The 21,827-nt window shown below is 38.0% G+C and overlaps 6 protein-coding genes across 6 annotated transcripts; 1 reads left to right on the top strand and 5 right to left on the bottom strand.

Annotated features, from left to right (window-relative positions):
- Nucleotides 1-144: 144 nt before the first annotated feature.
- On the bottom strand, nt 145-1,083 carry LOC108844511 (uncharacterized). Its single transcript, XM_018617779.1, has one exon. The coding sequence runs from the start codon at nt 1,081-1,083 to the stop codon at nt 145-147; it is 939 nt and encodes a 312-aa protein (XP_018473281.1).
- A 4,490-nt stretch (nt 1,084-5,573) lies between these two features.
- LOC108863022 (uncharacterized) lies at nt 5,574-7,653 on the bottom strand. The gene is made up of 8 exons (XM_018637314.2): nt 7,418-7,653; nt 7,055-7,303; nt 6,892-6,963; nt 6,761-6,799; nt 6,565-6,672; nt 6,384-6,481; nt 6,158-6,269; nt 5,574-6,001 (listed from the first exon to the last, which is right to left on the bottom strand). Exons 1-8 carry the CDS (start codon nt 7,565-7,567, stop codon nt 5,753-5,755), a joined length of 1,077 nt encoding a protein of 358 aa, XP_018492816.1. The 5' UTR covers nt 7,568-7,653; the 3' UTR covers nt 5,574-5,752.
- A 2,556-nt stretch (nt 7,654-10,209) lies between these two features.
- Nucleotides 10,210-11,661, bottom strand: LOC108805320 (gamma carbonic anhydrase 1, mitochondrial). The gene is given in 7 exon segments (XM_056989426.1): nt 10,210-10,492; nt 10,495-10,639; nt 10,641-10,667; nt 11,140-11,223; nt 11,225-11,359; nt 11,505-11,518; nt 11,607-11,661. Coding segments are annotated over 7 exon segments (528 nt in total). The 3' UTR covers nt 10,210-10,424.
- Nucleotides 11,662-13,553: 1,892 nt separating this feature from the next.
- LOC108805309 (glutathione S-transferase DHAR1, mitochondrial) lies at nt 13,554-14,737 on the top strand. Its single transcript, XM_018577330.2, has 3 exons — nt 13,554-13,753; nt 13,881-13,971; nt 14,089-14,737. Exons 1-3 carry the CDS (start codon nt 13,696-13,698, stop codon nt 14,579-14,581), a joined length of 642 nt encoding a protein of 213 aa, XP_018432832.1. The 5' UTR covers nt 13,554-13,695; the 3' UTR covers nt 14,582-14,737.
- LOC108805301 (isoflavone reductase homolog P3) lies at nt 14,709-16,615 on the bottom strand. The gene is made up of 5 exons (XM_018577317.2): nt 16,354-16,615; nt 15,958-16,092; nt 15,370-15,613; nt 15,069-15,272; nt 14,709-14,985 (listed from the first exon to the last, which is right to left on the bottom strand). Exons 1-5 carry the CDS (start codon nt 16,528-16,530, stop codon nt 14,819-14,821), a joined length of 927 nt encoding a protein of 308 aa, XP_018432819.1. The 5' UTR covers nt 16,531-16,615; the 3' UTR covers nt 14,709-14,818.
- A 2,493-nt stretch (nt 16,616-19,108) lies between these two features.
- On the bottom strand, nt 19,109-21,705 carry LOC108805282 (isoflavone reductase homolog P3-like). Its single transcript, XM_018577293.2, has 5 exons — nt 20,963-21,705; nt 20,464-20,598; nt 19,808-20,051; nt 19,532-19,735; nt 19,109-19,430 (listed from the first exon to the last, which is right to left on the bottom strand). The coding sequence occupies exons 1-5, from the start codon at nt 21,137-21,139 to the stop codon at nt 19,264-19,266; spliced, it is 927 nt and encodes a 308-aa protein (XP_018432795.1). The 5' UTR covers nt 21,140-21,705; the 3' UTR covers nt 19,109-19,263.
- Between the last annotated feature and the right edge of the window lie 122 nt (nt 21,706-21,827).

The following is a 21,827-nucleotide window of genomic DNA, read 5'->3' as shown; positions in this document are numbered from 1 at the left end:
TAATGGCCCTAGAAACAGAACAACCAAGATTAAAATTGGAAACATAAACTATAAAACCTCTAAAAAAATCCAAATGTTCCAATGATCTAAGAGAATCAAATTCATAATTTTTTTCTTCTGTTACTTCTACATAGTCGCCTGGCTCTAATTCGAAATAGCTAAGTACGGACCATGACCACCAGTCCCATCGTAATCAGGCTGCCCTTCCAACTGAGGGAAACCGTTTTGCCACTGTTGAACGCCGCCGTTTTGCAGCTGAGGGAAACCGTTTTGCCACTGGTGAAAACCGCCGTTTTGCAGCTGAGGGAAACCGTTACGCCACTGGTGGAAACCGCCGTTTTGCAGCTGAGGGACACCGTTTTGCAACTGATCATCAACAACGCCGTTTTGCAACTGAGGGTCACCGTTTTGCCTCCAGCCATACATCATCATCTTCTTCTTCTCCATGATAAAAGACTCAATCGTCGTACGAAACTGCTCGTTGCTCAGCTCATCCATCATCGCCTGCCACGACCTGCACGACCCGCCCGTCGTTTGCATCATCACTCTCTCTGATACCGTCCTTTCATGATGATACTCCACCGTCGACCTCGTCTTCTTCTTCTTCTTCATCTTCTTCTCCGAGCTCGTCATCCTCTCCGTCACCACTCGTTCATAGCAGCTACTCTCCTCAACCGCTTGAAACGGCTGCACACTCTCCTGATAATAACTCGAGTTATTATAATATCCACCACCACCACCATAATCTCCAACCTCCATCGGTGCAAAAGTCGACTGCTCCGGGGAAGAACGGACGACGGAGGGGACGGCGGTGATATATTCATCATAGAGACTCGGTTTCTTTATCTCGGTGGCTTTGCGGAAAGTAAAGTAAATGGAGCCGATGAGAGCGTTTAAGATGATGAAAATGAAGAAAATGTTTCTTAGAACCAAACGGAACCAATCGAACCAAAGGATGAATCCTTCTAAACCGAAGTAACCGGCGACGGCTAGGGCGGCTGAGACTTGGACGATTACAAAGATACTATGCAAGCTAAACGTGTTGTCATGTCTCTTAGTCGACTCATCGTTCTCCTCCTCCATATTGTTTTGTTAGCATATAGGATTCGCTAGCTTGATTATGTATGGTGTGTATATATATATATATATATATATATATATTTATATGTGTGAAATAAATCTAGGGTTCCGGAGAAGCAAAACGGGAAAGTGTGGATATGTGATAGATTTTCTAGGGGAATTTGAACGGGAAAGTGGGAGAACTAATGAAGGAAATGTTACAATTTTCAATGGGAGAGGAAAATATTATGTTGGAGAAAAAAAGATGTTCTGATACTGGAGACAGATACGATCTCTTGAAACCAGAGTGGTCCTTTTATAGAAATAGTATCTCCATGGATATAGTAAGTTTTCCGATATGAAAAGATCCCCAATATTTAATGAACATCTCACTAGGCAAATAATATAGATTCGGCTGTAGATATGTTACTTGAAATCTTTTTAGCAAGCTTGCTTTTTCTTTCAATTTTTTCCTTGAGTAAAATTTTCTTTAGCATCAAGTAATATAATGCATCACACATTTTTGGACCAAACATGATAATGTATCATATTTTTGAGTTTATAAAGTAATAACGTGATCTCTAGATGTTGCGAGAAAACAACTGATGTCTAACAAGATATTTACAAGAACCGACTCTTTTTTTTTTTTTTAACTCTGAGAAGGTTTTATAAATCAAAAAGGACCAAGTTTTCGAAACATAAAACACCAGAAACAACAAAATGAAAACTCATAGAAAACCAGGAGCCAAGGCCTAAGACCCTTCCTCCCCCAACACAACAGCCAGATAGCAAAACACGACATCACCATTACCGACTTGTGTTTCTTCTACCTTCCTCCGCAAGTAGTTCATTAAGCCAAGAGGGACTACCTTGAGCCACATAAGACTGTATTCGCTTTTCTTTTGTCACACTTCGAGCGATCAAAAAGGCTGCTCTGTTCTCCTCTCTTCTCACTGCAACCACTCTTCCATCCACTAACTTGTTTAGAATGTCTCTGAGCTCCAGTCCATCCGCTCGAAACGCTGGCCACGCCTTTGGTTTATTAATCGAACCAACTAAATCATCTGCTTCAATTTCAAGAGTTACCCTTTGGATTCTATAAGATACCATACTCTCCATAGCCCAAGTCAACCCTAAGCGTTTAGCCTCCATGATCGATGATACTCCATTGAAGGCCCTCCGGCTATGTAGCAAAGCTCTACCATCACACCCCCTTACAATCCAACTCGTCCCTGCCAACTTAGTATCTTTTGCCCATGAGATCCCAATATTACACTTCACTCTGTTTCTCTCTGGGGCTTTCCAACCTTTTCCAGCAAGCAACCTCCGATTCCTACTTTCCTCAACTGTACTTGCCTCCTCTAGAACATCGAACCATCTTTTAGAGTCTTCAAAAATCTTCGCCACCGTATCTTCTGCTGCAAACTCCTTCCCCTCAATACAAAAAGCATTTTTATTTTTCCAAATCATCCATAGGATCCACGGGAAGCTTCGCCTCAAGGCACTTGGAATTCTCATATCTTCCCCTGCCTTCATAAGATACCAAAGATTGGCATACAAACCTCCATGTTCAAAACCGTTCGATGGAAAAGGAAACCCTGAGGTCGCCCAAACTAACCGAGCCGCTGGACAGGTGAACAAAACGTGGTTAATAGATTCTCCTACCTCCCCACACCTCTGACACCGAGGGTCTACCTTCATCCCTCTCGCCAAACACTCGTCTGAAACTGCAAGAGCATTTGAGAGCGCTTTCCACATGAAAACTTTGATTTTTGGCGCAGTCTTCACCTTCCAAACTTTACTTCGTACAGCATTAATAGAGGGCCTACTTCTTGCAATGTTCCTAACTTCAGACTGATCAAGAGAACAAGCCAACCAATATCCCGACTTCACTGAGTAAGCCCCCCATCTATTGTGAACCCATTCATACGAGTCATCCTTCCCAAAGGCTGGCTTTTGCTTCAGTATGCGAGCTATATCATCAGGAACAAAGAGCTCTTCCAGTTTACCTCTGTCCCAAGTCTTGGTTTGTGGATTGATAAGATCCCTTACCTTCAGCTCAATGTCAAAGAAAATCTGTTTTCTCAGAGGCGCAATAGGAGCAGAATCGAACAACCACTTATCCATCCACACATAGATAGTATCCCCCGATCCTACATTTCGTCGTAGTCCCTTCACCAGCAACTCCCTTCCAAACAGTACACTCCTCCACGCATATGATGGTCTAGAGCCAATGCTTGCCGTAAGAAAATCCCCTGTAGGATAGTATCTACTACGCATCACTCTTGCACATAAAGAGTCAGGGTTCATAAGCAATTTCCACCCTTGTTTTGCCAGCAAGGCTTGATTGAATTTCTCTAAGTCTCTAAATCCTAGACCACCATCCTCCTTATCAAGACACATCCTGTCCCAAGAAACCCAATGCATTTTATTTTTCCCTTCTTGAGCATTCCACCAAAAATTGGCCATTGCACTAGTAAGGTTTCTACATGTCAACTTAGGCAACTTGAAGACTGACATTGCAAAGACCGGCATAACCATAGCCACTGATTTCAACAACACTTCCTTACCTCCACTAGATAAGAAGAAGGCGTACCAGTTGTGGAACCTCGACGTCATCTGCTCGTGAATGTACTGCAGCATAGCAACTTTAGATCCACTAAAACACTCAGGCAGGCCCAAGTATTTCCCAGTCCCTCCTTCATTGTTGATCCCTGTGATCTCCTTTATCTTGACTTTCCTTTCCTCCGGTACATTTTTGCCAAAAGTAATGGCAGATTTCGAGAAACTTATCATTTGGCCAGACACCTTTTCATACTCTTTCAGTATCTTGCAGACCACATTACACTCTTCCTCATTCGCCTTCACCAGAAGTAGCGAGTCATCAGCGAAGAATAGATGATGCACCGCTGGACCATTATCTGCAAATTTGATCCCCGTGATTTCTCCTCTCCTCTCAGCCTCATTCAGTTGATGTGTTAACCCTTCCGTACAGAGGTCAAACAGAAAAGGGGACAGAGGATCCCCTTGTCGTAGACCTCTACTTGGCACAACTTTCCCCTGTTCTTCACCATTTATAAGAACCGTGTAGAACACTGACCGGACACAGAACATGATCCAAGCTCTGAATTTTTCATGAAAAACCTATTGCCGACATCAGTCCTTCCAGATAAGACCATTCAATACGATCATATGCCTTAGACATATCTGTTTTTATGGCCATATGTTCCTTAGATATCCTCTCATGCGTTCTCAACCCATGCACCATCTCATGCGCAATGATTATATTATCAGAGATCAGTCTCTCCGGAACAAAAGCCGACTGATTTGGTGAGATAATATGTTCTAGTAGAGGTTTAAGCCGTGCCACAAGAATCTTGGCGATGATCTTAGTTTTTTAATGGTTACTAAATTTCAAGAACCGAGAAACCTGATAACCAAAAGAACCGATCCGAATCGAACCGAAGAACCAAACACCAACCCCTAGGTTTGTCTTTGTTCTCACAGATTATAGATAAAGCTGGTAAAACTAGAAATCACAGTAACAACTTACTAGGGGCTACGAAACTGGCTTTGTTAAAGGATTCCAACAAAGCCAATTAAAACTAGAAATCACAGTAGCAACTTACTTCATTAGTGGGTTTCACGGTCAATGCTGTTGTACTTGCTGTTCTGTAACGTCCTTCTCTTATCGAAAACCAATTACTGTTTAATTCTCTTACTTCAAAGTCCACAAAACATGATGTCAGCTTGTTTCCTTCGACAGCTTCGGTTGGATCATACATAAACCTCTCAGCAATTTTCCTAAGCGATGGCACTCATTTGTTTTCATAATGATAATGATCAATCATCTCATTGGAAAAGTCTTTCAGACGTAAATCCTGCATATATTATTATTACCAAAACGTCACATTATTATTAAAATAAATCTTGCGCATGGAAAATCCTTAACAAGTTGATTCTTGTACTCATTTACGTTGGGAAGGTGGCCATCGATCAGTCCGGAACAAGAAAGCAACTTGTTCTATACGAAGTTGTAGCAATCAATAGTGCAAGTTAGTTGTATTTACTAACTGTTATCGAATCGGTTCTTTCGGTTATCGGGAGTTAGGCCTGTATATGTTTACTGATAGAAATACAACTAACTTGCACTATTGATTGCTACAACTTCACAAATGCAATCAGATTATTAGCACAAGCTCTATCCATTGACGATAACAGTTACGGTCTATGCTGGCATGTTTCGCCTCTAAGGACTAATGCTCTTATATGATTCGCCTGTTCCCTGAACACTAACTAGCTTTTCAATCATGTCAAACTCAGAATTCACTTCGTGGAATCTATTTTTTCAGCTAAATGGACTAATAACAAGGTACTTCTCTGTTTTCATGCTTCCTTTCGGCCGCCGAAAAATTGATCCTTGTGAGCCATAGTAAAACTTAAACCCTAAAACCTTTTTTTTTTTTTTTTTTTTAACCCTAAAACCTTATAAAGCCCTTTTACTCTTTTCCGTATAAACTTGGAAACAACCAATTATGTTACTGAATTAAAGTGAGACTTCAGTACAGATACAATGCATGCTGAAAGATTCTCTGTGAAGAACATAAAAGCATAAGAGTAATTCAAATATGAAACGGCCCTGTTTAAGGCGTAATCACTTGAAATTTGAAAGCCAGAATCTGCTAGTTGATCATCAGTTGCGAATGTCAGGAACAGGCAAGTTCTTCAACTGCAACTGTTTGTGCATCCATTGCCAGTTCTCTGGGGTCACTTCTCCTCCGAGAGAACGGATGACGGATCCCCCACTGCATGATCCCATTTTGCAACACTCTTCCAAAGGCAATCCCTTTATCAATCCATACAGAAACCCGCTGGCGAATAGGTCACCTGCTCCCGTGGCATCAGTAGCTATTGTCTCACCTATGGCCGGTACTTGTACCACCTGTTCAAGAAGTTATGAGTTAAGATTATAGACCAAAGGATCTAAGCTTTTATATCGCAATTTGAACTACCGCTTTATTTTCCTCACAAGCAGGTTAAAGCAATTAAGTCTAAGTGAAACGTAAAGGTTTTTTTTTACTTTTGATAAAAGACAAACCTCCTTATCATGTTTTGCAATGCAGCCTTTAGGGCCTAAAGTTACCACAGCCCAACTGCAATGCCTGCTTAGGAACTCAAGAGCAGCCTCCGGGCCCGCTTCTTGCTCACCCCTGAAACTCACAACCTCGAGTGTAAGAGTATACTGTTGTGGACTTAAACAAATGTGGAAGAGAAAAAAGAAACAGAGTAGATCTTTGCAATGGGATATAGTAACATGGGATTACCTAAGCAGTTCAGCTGCTTCATCCTCGTTAGCAAAGCAAAGATCTATGTTACCAGACTCCAGAAGCTGTCTCAGCTCTGATCTATAATTCCTGACCATCTAATCACAAGAATGTTTAGTTATTTTTTTTCAAACGAAACAAGCTGAAATGCTTAATCATTAGTAAAGTCTCAAAAGCTAACCTCAAAACTAGCTAAATCCAAAGAAACAGAAAGACCTTCTTGCTTGGCAAATCCAATAGCTGCTTTAATTACTTCTAAGTTAAGAAGTGCATATCTTAGGACCAACCACTGTAACAGAGCAATACCATCAAACATTGTTGTTTTAGAATGCTTGGTATTGAAAAAGAAAGAATAGAAGAGCTAGCTAGGTATTAACCTTAGAGCCAGTGAAATCATCTTTGCTTAACTCATCAGCCTGGAAAAGAGAATTTAGCTTTCACCATCCTATATCTCATTCACTGTAAGTAACTACAAACTCCTCAAAAAGGAGAGAATAGACAAACAAACCTGAATCTTGACAGCACTGGAGAGACATGGTCGCATTGTGCGATTACCAGAGTCATCAACCAAGCAAACGCACTAAAACAATTTTAAAAGAAGATTCAAAACCAACTCTTTCCAAATAAACGAAGGCGCAATTTCAGCAGTTGAGAGCAGGAGTAAAATAAACCTGCCCAGTGGAACCTTTCTTCTTCCTCAACCTTGAGATACTGACACCACTGAAACCCATATTGCTCACAAACAACTGCCCTTGTTCATCGTCGCCATAAGCCCCAATGATCCCCGTGGGTATACCGAACCCAACACTCAATCCTCGAACAGTATTAGCCACACTTCCACCAGCCATCTTCTTTAATGGAGCCGCACTTATATGTGTGTTAAGCTCTTTCAGTATATGCTCTAACTCATCCTTTTGCACCTACCAAAAAAAAAAACAGATTGATACAATTCGATTAAAAAATCTTAGCCTAAACCAATGAGAACATCGCATAACAACAAAAATAAACAGAAACAGAGTTAAGAGGGGCTTTACGGGAATGGAGCCACCACGATCACCGGGAATTTGATCGAGTAAGGACCAATCGACGGGAGCGACGTTATCGATAAGAGCTGCTGGTTGGAGTCCAAGTACCACTGGAGGATGAGCTTCCTGGCTATTATTGGGCAAGACCTCCGCTACCATTCTCTGATGAGATCTCTTTCGCTCTGTATCTCTTGTTGTGCACTCGATAAGGCCTTGCCCGATATTTTTGCATTGGCTAAATCTCAGTTTTATACTCGGTGACTACTAGGCGAGGAAGAAGAGGACAGGTTAATAACGATTATTTACGAGATTACCCCTACCGAAATCAAATAATATACAGTAACTGATAACGACGCTTTTTTCTGGATTTGTTTCCCTGCTAAAGATTTATTCATTCGTGTCATTGAGTGTGTTGAAGCTTCTATAGCCACGCATTGCAATTGGCGCCGCTTATTAGAAAAGAAAGATAACAAATTTCCCATTACTTTCGACCCCCCAAAAAAAAAACAATATAAAACAATTTCCCATTACCTTTATTTAAATGTTTATCATATCATATCATATGCAAACTCCGGCTTTCTTTTGCTTATGATATTATTAGCTACGGATTTGATTATATACAATTAGCCTCAGTTGCTCCTTGAAATGTCAATCAATGAATGCTACACTCATCATACCTTGAACACTTTACGTACACAAACAATCATGAAAGTTGAAGCCAATTCTATACACAATCATAATCATCTAGTGCCCCAATATTTTAGCTCCATAGAGTGTCCCTGTTTCGAGCTCTGAATATTGAGAGACCACTAAATTCAATTGAGATCTACAAAGGGAGTAGTAGTAGGGAGAATTCAATTATTCGAATTATATTATAAACAAATGGTTGGTAGATTCCTGCAGAAACGGCAACAAAAAGCTAGAAAACAAAGACAAAAATACTACCAAAAGAGAAATTTCAAGAAAAGAAACGCCGTTTGATAAAAAGAAAGAGACGAATCAATAATAAAAAGAGACGATACAAGATTTGATTTTTATTTTCACACACAAAAAAAAAAAAGACGACCAAGCAAGCGTAATTCACGGTACCAATACCATCAACCCCACTAATAATTTTGTAGAAATTATATAAAATGTATCTAAGGGGTTTGGATCTTTATTCTTCATAGCAACATAGGCGCACATGAATTTGCACATGCATATCAGTCTATTATTACTCACTCACTCCTCATCTTTCATAACATCTAATCTATTAATTTAGGGATTATCTACTATTTGAAGTTCTCATTTAAATTTTGGACTCTTTCATAATTGTTGCTAGAATATATGATGTCTCCTATACAATGCAACCTACCAACTTAAATTAAACCAAATCTTAACCAACATAGATTAGTTAAACCTAACCAGTAACACTTTTATAATATTTTTGGTTAATCTTTTAATATAATTAGATCTAGGACTGGACGTTCGGGTACCCATTCGGGTTTCGGTTCAGTCCATTCGGGTTTCGGATTATCGGGGTCAAAGATTTCAGCCTCATTCGGATATTTTTAAATTTCGGTTCGGGTTCGGTTCAGATCTTTACGGGTTCGGTTCGGGTTCGGATAACCCATTTAAAATGTTTTTAAATTTTCAAAATTTATTATATACTTTAAATTTTCAAAATCTATAAGAAAGATAATATATTACATATAAATTTTCATAACATATATGCCAAAATACCTTAATTTAACACATAAATTAGTTTTCTTTGAATATTTGGATAAGAATCAATAGATATTTAACTATTTCGGTGTTTTCAGTATATTTTAGCTATTTTAAACATTTGCTTTTGACTATTTGCATATATTTTCCGAGTATTTTGGAAAATTAAAAGGTATCTTATATATTTTTAATATTTTTAATATACATTATATATAAAAATAATGTATATATTCAAGTATATAAATTTATTTCGGATACATTCGGGTACCCAAAATATTTCGGTTTGGATCGGGTTCGGTTTCGGTTCTTTAAATACCGAAATTTTGAATCCGTTCGGATATTTAATCAATTTTGGTTCGGGTTCGGTGCTACTTTTTTGGATCGGGTTCGGTTCGGTTTTTCGGGTTCGGATTTTTTGCCCAGCCCTAATTAGATCATATAAAACTGAATCACTCTTAAATCAACGAGTTCTATATCATTCCAGACATAAGAGAAAAAATATCCGACTCATTTACAACGTAAGCATACAAAGACCGTGTATGCTTATGCTCATTGATCTTCCAAAAACCAAATAATTGTGGCATAGACCAACATAGGTTCATGTTCGTATCACTAACTTTACTTCCATATATTTACTCTTCACCTACATCATATCACAACATACATAGTTATACAAGAACATGATTTTTTTTTGTTCAAACAACCAAATAATGGTGGCATATGGTCAGTAGATTTTTTAAATATGTTTTTTATATATTACATTTTACGAGACTATGTGTATAAATTTTTTTTTTGAAAAATGCATAACTATGTGTATAAGTTAAAAGGTAAAAGGTGTGACAAGGCAAATTATTATACTAAAAATAAAAGAAGATTAAATACAAACTAATAACAAGTACAACACAAATTATAACACTATTAAATTCTATATATATTTAATAAAATATTATATATATGTCTAATATGTATATATATATATAAATGTTACACAAAATATATATAATATTATATACACATATTATATATACCATATATTATTAATTGAAATTTGACAAATCAATTTCCGCCCTTTAGGGCGGGTCCTAATCTAGTTTGATTCTTATTTTCAAACCAAAGTAATAGCATCCAAAGTTTTTTCTCCTGACAAGACCATTCCCTAAGAAACCATGAAGAAAAAGTCGAGCAAAGCTGGACATTTAGTCTACTCTAGTGTACTCTACTTGCCATTATTCAAACCAGAGACCGAAACATAATCTTTATTGAGACATCTCATACTAATAAGGTTTCGATCAGAAAGCATACCCCAAAAAAATCAGTTCACATTTGAAGAACGCATGGCTTCTTTATCAGGCTCTATGTTGTTAGGGCGTTTAAGGTCCGTGGAGTTTCTCTGAAAATACCAAGCATTGACTCATACTCCTCGTCTTTTTGAGCATACCTCTTGCGCAGACCCTTGTCGAACTCGACCGCATTTAGTGGCTTTTCATTCTCTGCAACGTGAGGTTCCTTATTACGGAGCTTCCTGAGGCACTTTTGCTGGGTTTCCTCCCCATATCTGAGTCCTTATAGACAAATATGTTAAAACATAAAAGTTAAATCTGTCGGTAAACATTGGTTTTCGAAGGAGTTGAATCAGTTACGATGAGATACAAGCACGCTTTTGTATTCACATGCTGGTAAACCCTTAATACTAAATAGAAGAGTGTTCCTCATTGTTTAAAATGCACTTTGACCTAATCAAACATGATCATAAGTCTTTAAAATGAAAGTTGAGCTTCTATTACTTCATCCGAAAGTGGATTAATTATGTTTTTTTCAGACAGAGGAGAAGAATTCCTAGACTAAAACTGCATTTCAACTTCGCATCTAATCCTTGATAATCTCAGCGTGATAATCTCAGCGTTAGAGACGATTGTCTTACAAGAAATGGCATTGTTAATGACATACCCTATGCTGTCTAAGTAGCAATAGAAGTATTTCAGTACAAATGAGCTTATGATAATACAAACTTTTAGGAAAAAGTATACCTCTCCAGAAGGGATTCTAGTGTTTTGTCGAACAAGCGCACCAGCAACAACCAAGCCATGCTTTTCAACGACAACACCGTCAAGATCGTGGCGTATCCATCCAGATAAAGGCCTCATCCTCAACAGTACATCCATGCAAAACAGCACCTATGACCTGTAATATATCTGGTTTAAAACAATATCCCAGATGCTTAGCAGAGATGCATGAATTATCAGACAACTGCAAAACAAATAGCAAGAGATTCCCACTAACCAATGGGTACATTGTCTCCGATGATGGCTGGAGGCACCTTCCCGCTTAAGTTTGATTTTACCACACGCACAAGTGAGTTGTCCTAAATAGTAGTTCCTGATCCAACACTAACGGTGTTCTCATCCCCTGCGCAGAATAAAAAAAAGAGCAAGTTTAGAGTGTATGTTAGTCCACTGCTTCTTGGTAAGAAGTAATAGGCTTAACCATACAGTACCAATAACTGCAGTCTGTACGAAAGGACAACCTAATACCAAACTAGGCCTGGGCATTTTACCCGGACCTGAGGACCCGATCCAGAACCGACCCGAAAATACCAGACCCGGAACCGACCCGAAAAATTATAAGTACTCATATGGGTCTTTTTATTTTGGATCCGCGGGTCTCGGGTAAGACCCGGACCCGAACCGAAACCCGATCGGGTACCCAAAATACCCGAGATTTATTTTATATATTAGGTATATTTGGGTGATTGGGTATATTTTTGGTATTTCTAATTTTTTTTTAAGTTTTAGGTTCGTATTTTGGGGTATAATTTCAAATTTCGAGTGTAATTTTAGATTTTCAGAAAATATTTTGGATATTTAGATATTTTTTGAGTTTTTAGGTCTGATTTTGGGTAAATATTCAGGTACTTTTATGGTTTTTTCGGGTACTTTTCGAGTTTTCGGGTCCAGTTTGGGTATTTCGAGTTTTTTGGGGTTTTATATACCCGAACCGACCCGGATCCGAACAATACCCGAATATTATAGGTGTTTTACGGGTACTGAAATTCTAGATCCGAACCGACCCGGACCCGACAAGACCCGACCCAGAACCGACCCGAAAATTATAAATACCCATATGGGTCTAAATTCCGAAGACCCGAAAGACCCGGACCCGATAAAACCCGACCCGAACCCGACCCGAAGACCCGGATGCCCAGGCCTAACCAAAACCATATAACCCTAAAGAAAAGCATCACAGAAAAGAAAGAAAGAACTCATACCGGCACTGAAAATCCAGCTCAAATTCGATAAAAGTGGATATCATATACTCATACGTTTCATCAAGAGAAGATTGCAGTATAATCGTAGCATAACATTGAGCAGTCTTATAGTCTTATTCATCACTACACCATAAAAGAAGACTAAAGAACATACATTCGTTCTCTGCTCGGTTGACCTACCTAGCTAAGGATACAGAGATGTAGATGATATATATATATATATATATATATATATATATATATATATCAAACAAAACTTCGGTCACTATATAAGAAACCAAATCAGTCAACCACTAAACACTGAAGCTTTAGAGGGCTTGCTGACCTCGTAGTACGCATCCACACCAAATAGATGATCCTCTTCCAACCTGAACGTTGCCAATGACTGATGCGCTTGGTGCAACAAAAGCTTCCGTATCCACAATCGGAGCCCTTATCAAATACATTCAGCAATGTCCGATGCCTGGATACTACATGGACTTGATCACCTCTGCTATTCAAATCTAGTATAACGACTACCTACAAAAACATCAATTCCAGACGTCTAAACCTAATCAACTGTAACTTAAGAGACGCTTCTCTTTCATACGAATTTGAAATTGGAGTGAAAAATCTAGAGCTGCATTGAAGCTTACGTTGCTCTCTGGAAAGCAGTTTTTGCCTTTGAAGGCGAGACACCCGAGGCGATCGAGAGGCTGACGGATCCAAAATCCGACGGAGTAAAATGCTCTGCCTTAGGGTTCCCATTTGGTCGTCTTCACCTTCCTAGAGCTAGAGTTAACCGGCAGGACTCGGTGACGAAGTGGAAGATGGTAGAAGTGAAGGGAATATACTCTGGAACGGCGAATCCCCACAATTAGATTGGTTTATTCTGGTTCAACCAAACCGCTATGTCTAACTGAACCAATAATAAATAAATGAACCATTGATAATTTTCTGGAATCTGAATCTAACGGGATGTGCTTAATATAAAATTGAAGGCCTGCCTAACAGTTACGCTAAAATATTCCCATCTGACGCGTTGATCATTCTTATTGGATCAATTAGTAAAAAATCTGAATCACGAGATACAACAATTTGTGTGTGTGTTGCATTAGTGTTGTGGTTAAGTTGATAACCTTACCGACACGATTCAAAACTCCATATCGTGTCTCTTGCCACGCACATCACGTGGAAAAAGATAACATTGTCCCTCCGCAATAATGGACCACTGGTTTGGTTGATTCACTAAAGAGAGTGTGTGTGTGTGAGGACTCTATTTAAAGGCACTGCTTAACTCGATCATTATTCCATCGCTCCAAATAAAATTAAAAAGAAGATGGCTCTCGAAGTCTGCGTGAAAGCCGCCGTTGGTGCCCCTGATGTTCTCGGCGACTGTAAACATCTTTCTCCCTCTCTTTCTCTATTTTCCTTAAAGCTTTGATTTTGCAAGTTTATTTTATCTTTGATGCTCTTCGAAATGTTAAAATTTGTAATACAAATGTTTTTTTTTTGTCGTTTCAGGCCCTTTCAGCCAACGGGTTCTTCTCACCCTCGAGGAGAAGAATCTGCCCTACAAAATGCATCTCATTAACGTCTCCGACAAACCTCAATGGTCAGTTTCTCTCACCCTAATTACCTTACATCATCGAATCTAACCTTGTTTCACCTGTCCTACTCATTGATGATTAGTACTGATTCACCGGCTTTGGTTATATATTTAATGACACAGGTTCTTAGCCATTAGTCCTGAAGGGAAAGTACCAGTGCTTAAGAACGACGACAAGTGGGTTCCTGACTCCGACGTCATCACCGGCATTCTCGAGGAGAAGTACCCCGAGCCATCTCTCAAAACCCCTCCCGAGTTTGCCTCCGTCGGATCCAAAATCTTCGGCGCTTTCGTCACTTTCTTGAAGAGCAAAGACTCCAGCGACGGATCCGAGAAGGCCTTGCTCGATGAGCTTGAAGCTCTCGAGGCTCACCTCAAGACTCATGACGGTCCTTTCATCGCGGGTGGGAAAGTCAGCGCGGTGGATCTTAGCTTAGCACCAAAGCTTTACCATCTCAAGGTCGCTCTCGGACACTACAAAAGCTGGTCCGTCCCCGAGAGCTTGCCTCATGTTCATGGCTACATGAAAGCGTTGTTCTCTCTCGACTCCTTTGAGAAAACAAAGACCGAGGAGAAGTATGTGATAGCAGGATGGGAACACAAGGTCAACCCCTGATGTCAAGTACTACTAGTTCCTCCATCTGTTGTGTGATGGATGATGATGTGGTTCAAGGTCTATCTTCTCTTATATCAGTAAAATAATGTTCTTGGACCTGTTTATGTTGTTGTTATTGTGTATCAAATCAAATAATAAGGATCGTTTGAATTAAAAGATTAGCGTCTAAAAAACTCGAATGTAATCGATCTCAGATTATTAAAATGCAACATAAAAGGAGGTTTGTTTGTTTGTGTCTCAAACAAACTGGTTGAGAAACTCATCGACACTGGTGTACTTGACATCAGGGTAAAGCTCGGAAGCCTCCACTCCAACGGAAGGGTCTATAGTGAAGGAGGTAAGATCACCTTTCACTAGTACTGTATGGATCAAACCCATCACAAAATCCATTGGAGGCTGAGCCTCTGCACAAGTGAAAAGAAAAGAAACTTTTAGTAAATACGTTTGCTTGATTATTATACGTTTGTATAGTAAAAGTGATCATCACCTTGGATGCTTTTGAGAAGTTCTTCCTCTGAAACATAAATCTTCTCCAGAGTCTTACCGATCTTTCTCTCCCACAAACTGACCATATCGTTCTGCGAGACAATGTTCTTGGGTGGATGGACGTAGAGAATCTTGTCGAGGGTTCTCGAGTCATCAACAGCTTTCATTGTATACGCAACAATGTCTTCTTCTGTGTTGATAATAGCTAGCAACAAAGAAAAAAAAGAATCAGAGTTTCATACCTATAATGATGACAAGTTAACTGAAGTGAGTGTGCAACTTTAAATGGGTGTATAGAGTACCTTTGGCATCGCCACTGTCGTAGATGGAAACTTTGTCAGTAGGAGGAGTTCTGAGTCGCAAGTGGCATTGACCCAAACTAGGTACGAAAAAGCCAGCAAAGCAACCTGTGACAACATACGTATAAGGTATCCCCGCGGCTTCTATGGCACGACGTATTTGAGCTTTCATGATGAATTCCGATAACGCCGGCTCGATGGCCACCGTACGGTCCACGTCATTGCCAAATTCCGAAGGTAAGAATCTCTGCATAAAAATAAAAATAAAAAGAATTCGTTGTGAAAATCTTATATTAAGCATCTTCTTGATCCTGTCAGAAAGTATGGATGTAATGTGCATGTCTATAACCAAGTGTAGTTAGCTCAACTTGAAGAAAATCACTATAAACAAAGTCTTTTTTTTGTTCACTAATATAAACAAAGTCTTATAAACAAAGTCTAAAAGACAAAATTGAGTGACATTCGGACAAGTCACAAAATTGAGTGACATTCGGACAAAACTAATGTACAGTTCAATCTATTAGCCTCATGTTAATTCAAAAATGGATGTATCTTATACACAAAAGAAAAGAAAGAGGTTGAAAAGCGGACCTTGACATTTCCAGCTTCTTTGATGGCGTCGATGATGTTGACCTGATCTAGAATCTGGGTTCGACCTAGAGCAGAAATCACGACATCTACTTGTTTGATCGCTTTCACCAAGCTCTCTTTCTCATTTAAGCTTCCCTGTTGTGAATCATCAGACTCTAGTCAACGTGGTTAAGATCAACTATTGGACTAATCTATTCATTAAAAAAAAAAGGTCTAGAGACTGTTTGGTTGGCACTATTATGCTTAAAATCTGATCGTTACAATTTGAGAGTGTTCACACGAAAAAAAGTGCTACTGTACACAATTCGAATAAACATTGAATCATGGCAATGAATAAAAAATAAGATTGTATTTTTAAAGAGACGAAGGAGAAAGGGTTGAAAATAGTCAACGTACGTAGAGTATGGTGACGCCAAGGTCTTTGAAACTCTGGACGAGTTTGGCCTTAACGGGATCGGAGAGAGAGGATTCTCTGACCAGAGCGAAAGTGGCGTGGCCGGACTTGACGCTTCCCTCGACGAAGACTTTTCCTATGTAACCCGTCGCCCCGATCACCAGAGTCTTGCTCGTCATCTCTTTCTCTCTTCCTACTTCTTTCTTCTCCGTTGATGTTGAATATTGAGTTTCGGAGACTTCTTGAGTTGAATAAAAGAGAGCGAACCGACGACGCAGATTTATTGTAGTCGTTTCGATCAGGAGGATTTTACGTGAAGTTACCGATGTACCCCCTGTCTTTGTCTGAGCTGCCTTATTTTGACCACAGAGTTGCCTTAAATGGTAGTTCGCTTTCAATTTTACCCAATGAATCACGTTTTTTCAAAACAAAGTGGTTTTAAAAAAAGTAACATCCTCACTATTTGTGACATGGTATTTTTTTTCAAAACGACAAAAACTATAGTGACCTTCATCAATTAAAAAATGCCAAATATAAGACGGCCCTTTTATATCGCACCAGATCTGCATCTACCAAAAAAGTAACAATTTATAGAACCTACTCAAATACCAAAAGCCTGTTACTGTTGATAAATGGTTCGATTTCGGCCAGGAAGTAGATAACATAAAAAGAGAGTCCATTTCATTACTACCAGTAAGATGGCCACGCACCCACACAGCCTGCTCATACGATGATACTTATCAATATAAATGTACAAATCCACATTTCGGAACCGCACGTTAAAATGATAAAACCCACCCCATTTAAATATATTCTGTTTAAAACTGACCCCATTTAAAACTTATATTCGTTTAGACCCATTTAAAACTAAGTCTATTAAGAATATTCATTTAGAATCCAAAAAATTTCCATATACCCATTTAAACTCATTTAGATTCATTTAAACTATTACTTTACTGATTTAATTGTGAATTGTTTTAATTTTATGATTTTTTTAACAATAATTAAATCAAACCGAAAAATCAAGTTTTTTCGTCCAAAATTGAGTTTTTTGCCAAAACTGCAAAATCGAATTTTTTTGCCAAAATTATAAAATCGAATTTTTCCGTCAAAATCGCAAAATCGAGTTTCCTGCTAAAAACGGAAAACTAAATTTTCTCACCAAAACCAAAATTCGAGTTTTCGGCCAAAACTACAAAACCAATTTTTATCACTAAAACTACAAAACCGAATTTTCCAACGAAAATAATTAATTTATTATATTAAATTAAATGGGTTGAAAATATCCCAATAATTTTTAATATAACTCATTTAATAAATGGGTCTTAACAAAACTATTCTAGATAATTCTTATCCCTAAGGATATATTGGTCGCACTCCATGCAAGTGTGCAAGTCATCTAAATAATTCTTATCTCTAAGGATATAACATTTCTTTTGTTGAACAAAAAAAAGGATAAAAGTTATTTTTAGTTATCATTATTTTACTTCGGTCCAAGTTCATATAAAGTAAGAAGAAAATCAATCCTATCAAACTAATTTTTTTGTTCGGCTATTGGAGAAATTACAGTATAGCGTCCACTGATTTAAGTAATAGATTTGATTAAACTACTGGTTACATCTGTTGTGTGATGATGATGTGGTTCAAAGTCTATCTTCCCTATCAGTAAAGGCCTTAAGTGTTGACAGCGGTCCGAGTAATAAGCACTGCGGGACGAGAAGTATGTTACCATTCAACTGCTTTTTTCTTTACTAATTTCTACAGGTAAAATAATTATAAATTAAGAAAAACTATAGGTGGGAAAAAATCTTCTCGGACCGCACAATAGACAGCACAAGAACGGAAAAGAGAGTAGTTTGGTGTGGTTTGAAGTATGTTATTAGACAAAAAAAATATTTTTATTATTTTAATTGCTAAAAATGTAAAAACTAATACTCAACTTAATATTTTCTTTATAATTAAATTATAAACTTATAAAATTTACCATCATATTAATTTTTGATAAAATTTATGAAATAAAATATACAAATACTTTATACATGTACAACATTTATATGTATCATTTTATACTGAGGAATGCAAAATAACAAAATTGTTTATATGAATTGTTAAGATTTAATGGTAGTAAGTAGGTCTTGGTACATTTATCCGGAACTGAAAAAATCAAACTAAAATATTATCCTATCAATTATACTAGTGGACTTATATCTCTAGGACCGAATCAAAATCGAATCGAAAAATGAATGAATATCCAAATTTTTATAGTCTATATATTTATAAATTTAACTATAATGAGTTTTAAATAATCAAATAATTTTAGATATTATTTTTATGTCGAAATACCCAAAAATATTATTCATATTTCAGTTATATAATTTTTTAAAAATAATATATATATATACATATATATTTAAAATTATATCACAATCACTAATATTTTAGTTTATATAATATAAAATAAATTATATGTATCCTGCAGTTACACTATTCATTATAAATGTCACCATTCATATTTTGTTATGAACCGTACCGCTTATACGAACCGCAATTGTTCCGCAGTGTGTGTTTCTCATGTATAAAACGCAGTAAAACCGCACTGCATTAACTAATCTACTTGTTCCGCACCGTCCAACCCGCTGTTATCATTCGGAGCCAAAATAATGTTCTTCGACCTATTATGTTTTGTTATTGTGTATCAATCAAATAGTAAGCCTCGTTTGAATTAAGATTAGCGATAGATAAGATACGTTAGTTATAGATAAACATGTATCTGATTTGTGTATATCCAATCCTATAGATAAGGATGGACATCATATATATATGACACTCTCCACGGAGACTTACATTATAACAGAATGTAATCGATCTCAGATTATTAAAACATACATGCAACATAAAGAGGTTGTTTGTTCTCAAACAAACTGGTTGAGAAACTCATCGAGACTGGTGTACTTGACATCAGGGTAAAGCTCGGAAGCTTCCACTCCAACAGAAGGGTCTATAGTGAAGGAGGTAAGCTCACCTTGCACTAGTATTGCATGGATCAAACCCATCACAACATCCATTGGATCCTGAGCCTCTTCACAAGTGAAAAGAAAAGACTTTTAGTAATACTCCATTTTTACTGATCACTATGAGATTAAAAAAAGAAAAACTGTTTTGTATGGTAAAAGTGATCACCTTGGATGCTTTTGAGAAGTTCTTCCTCTGAAACATAGATTTTCTCCAGAGTCTTACCGATCTTTCTCTCCCACAAACTGACCATATCGTTCTGCGAGACAATGTTCTTGGGTGGATGGATGTAGAGAATCTTGTTAAGTGTTTTCGGGTCATCAACAGCTTTCATTGTAGTGGCAACAATGTCCTCTTCTGTGTTGATAATAGCTACAACAAAGAGAGAAGAAAAATGATCACAATACTGAACTGAGTGTAACGTTAAATGGGTGTATCGAGTACCTTTTGCATCGCCACTGTCGAAGATGGAAACTCTGTCTGTAGGAGGAGTTCTGAGTCCCAAGTGGCATTGACCCAAACTAGGTACGAAATAGCCAGCAAAGCCACCTGAGACAACATACGTATAAGGTATCTCCGCGGCCTCTATGGCGCGACGTATCTGAGCTTTCATGATGAATCCCGATAACGTCGGCTCGATGGCCACCGTACGGTCTACGTCATTTCCAAATTCCGAAGGTAAGAATCTCTGCATATTTGAAAAGAGGTCGTTCTGAAAATCTATTATCTTCTCGATATTGTGAGAAAGTATGTATGTAGCTTAACTTGAAAAATCACAATAAATCACTACAAACAAAGTCCAAAAGTCATAAGATTGAGTGACATTCGGACAAAACTAAAATTACATGTTGTGGTTCGGGTTTAGGAACTATAGATATTTGATCCATAATCAAGTGTCAGCATGAAAAACCACTATAAACTACGAAGTTTATAAAGTCATGAGTTTGAATGGCATTTGGACAAAACTAATATTACATTTGGACAAAACTAATATTATTAGATAAACTGTTGATCTTCAATCTTCAATCCATAACCTCCTGTTAATTCAAAAATGGATGTATCTTATACACAAAAGAAAAGAAAGAGGTTGAAAAACGGACCTTGACATTTCCAGCTTCTTTGATGGCGTCGATGATGTTGACCTGATCTAGAATCTGAGTTCGACCAAGAGCAGAAATCACGACATCTACTTGTTTGATCGCTTTCACCAAGCTCTCTTTCTCATTTACGCTTCCCTGTTGTTTTCACAACACGAACCATCAGACGCTAATCAACAAAGATTAGAAAACACAATATCTATGCAAAGCTTAGAAGAGCAGTGTAAAAGAGAAACAAGGTCGACGTGGTTTTATACAGACGCGATTCTAGGCGTTCCAAACATTTTAGACAGTCTTGGGAAAGTAAGATCATCTATTGGACTGATCTATTCATTTAGAAAAATAAAAAGGTCTAGAGACGTTTAGCACTATTATGCTTTAAATCCGATCGTTACAGTTTGTGTGTTCACAAGAAAAAGACTATACTGTACACAATTCTAATAAAAAGTAAGATTTAATTTAAAGAGACGCGGGAGAAGGGATTTATTAATAAGCAATGTACGTAGAGTATGGTGACACCAAGGTCTTGGAAACTCTGGACGAGTTTGGCCTTAACGGGATCGGAGAGAGAGGATTCTCTGACCAGAGCGGAAGTGGCGTGGCCGGACTCGACGCTTCCCTTGACGAACACTCTTCCTATGTAACCGGTCGCCCCGATCACCAGAATCTTGCTCGCCATCTCTCCTCTCTTCCTACTTCTTTTCCGTTGAATTTTGAGTTTCGGAGACTTCTCGAGTGAGAATAAATAAAGAGCAAGATTTTACCGATGTACCCTGTCTTTGTCTCAGCTGCCTTATTTTAAGCTTTAAGTTGCCTCACAATGGTAGTTAGCTTCAGGTGGTTTTAAAATCGTAGTTGGCTTTAAGTTGCCCTAAAATGGTAGTTACCGATGTACTCTGTTTTTGTCTCAGCTGCCTTCTTTTGAGCTTTAAGTTGCCTCACAATGGTAGTTAGCTTCAGGTGGCCTTAAAATCGTAGTTGGCTTTAAGTTGCCCTAAAACGGTGCCCTCAGCTGCCTTATTTTGAGCTTTAAGTTGCCTTACAATGGTAGTTAGCTTCAGGTGGCCTTAAAATCGTAGTTGGCTTTAAGTAGCCCTATAATGGTAGTTGGCTTTCAATTTTTTACCAAATGAATCACGTTTTTCAAAACAAAGTGATTTTGAAAAAAACTAAGATCCTCACTATTTGTGGCATGGAATTTTTTTCTAAACTGAGAAAAACTATAGTGACCACCATCACTTAAAAATTCCAAATATAAGACGGTCCTTCTATCACACCAGATCTGAATCTACCAAAAAGGTAACAATTTACAGAACCTACACAAATACCAAAAGACTGTTATAATAGACTGTTGATAAATGGTTCGA

Source organism: Raphanus sativus, chromosome 1 (genome assembly GCF_000801105.2).
Source record: "Raphanus sativus cultivar WK10039 chromosome 1, ASM80110v3, whole genome shotgun sequence".
NCBI classification, from domain to species: Eukaryota; Viridiplantae; Streptophyta; class Magnoliopsida; order Brassicales; family Brassicaceae; genus Raphanus; species Raphanus sativus.
This window is presented reverse-complemented; position numbering and strand designations above follow the sequence as displayed.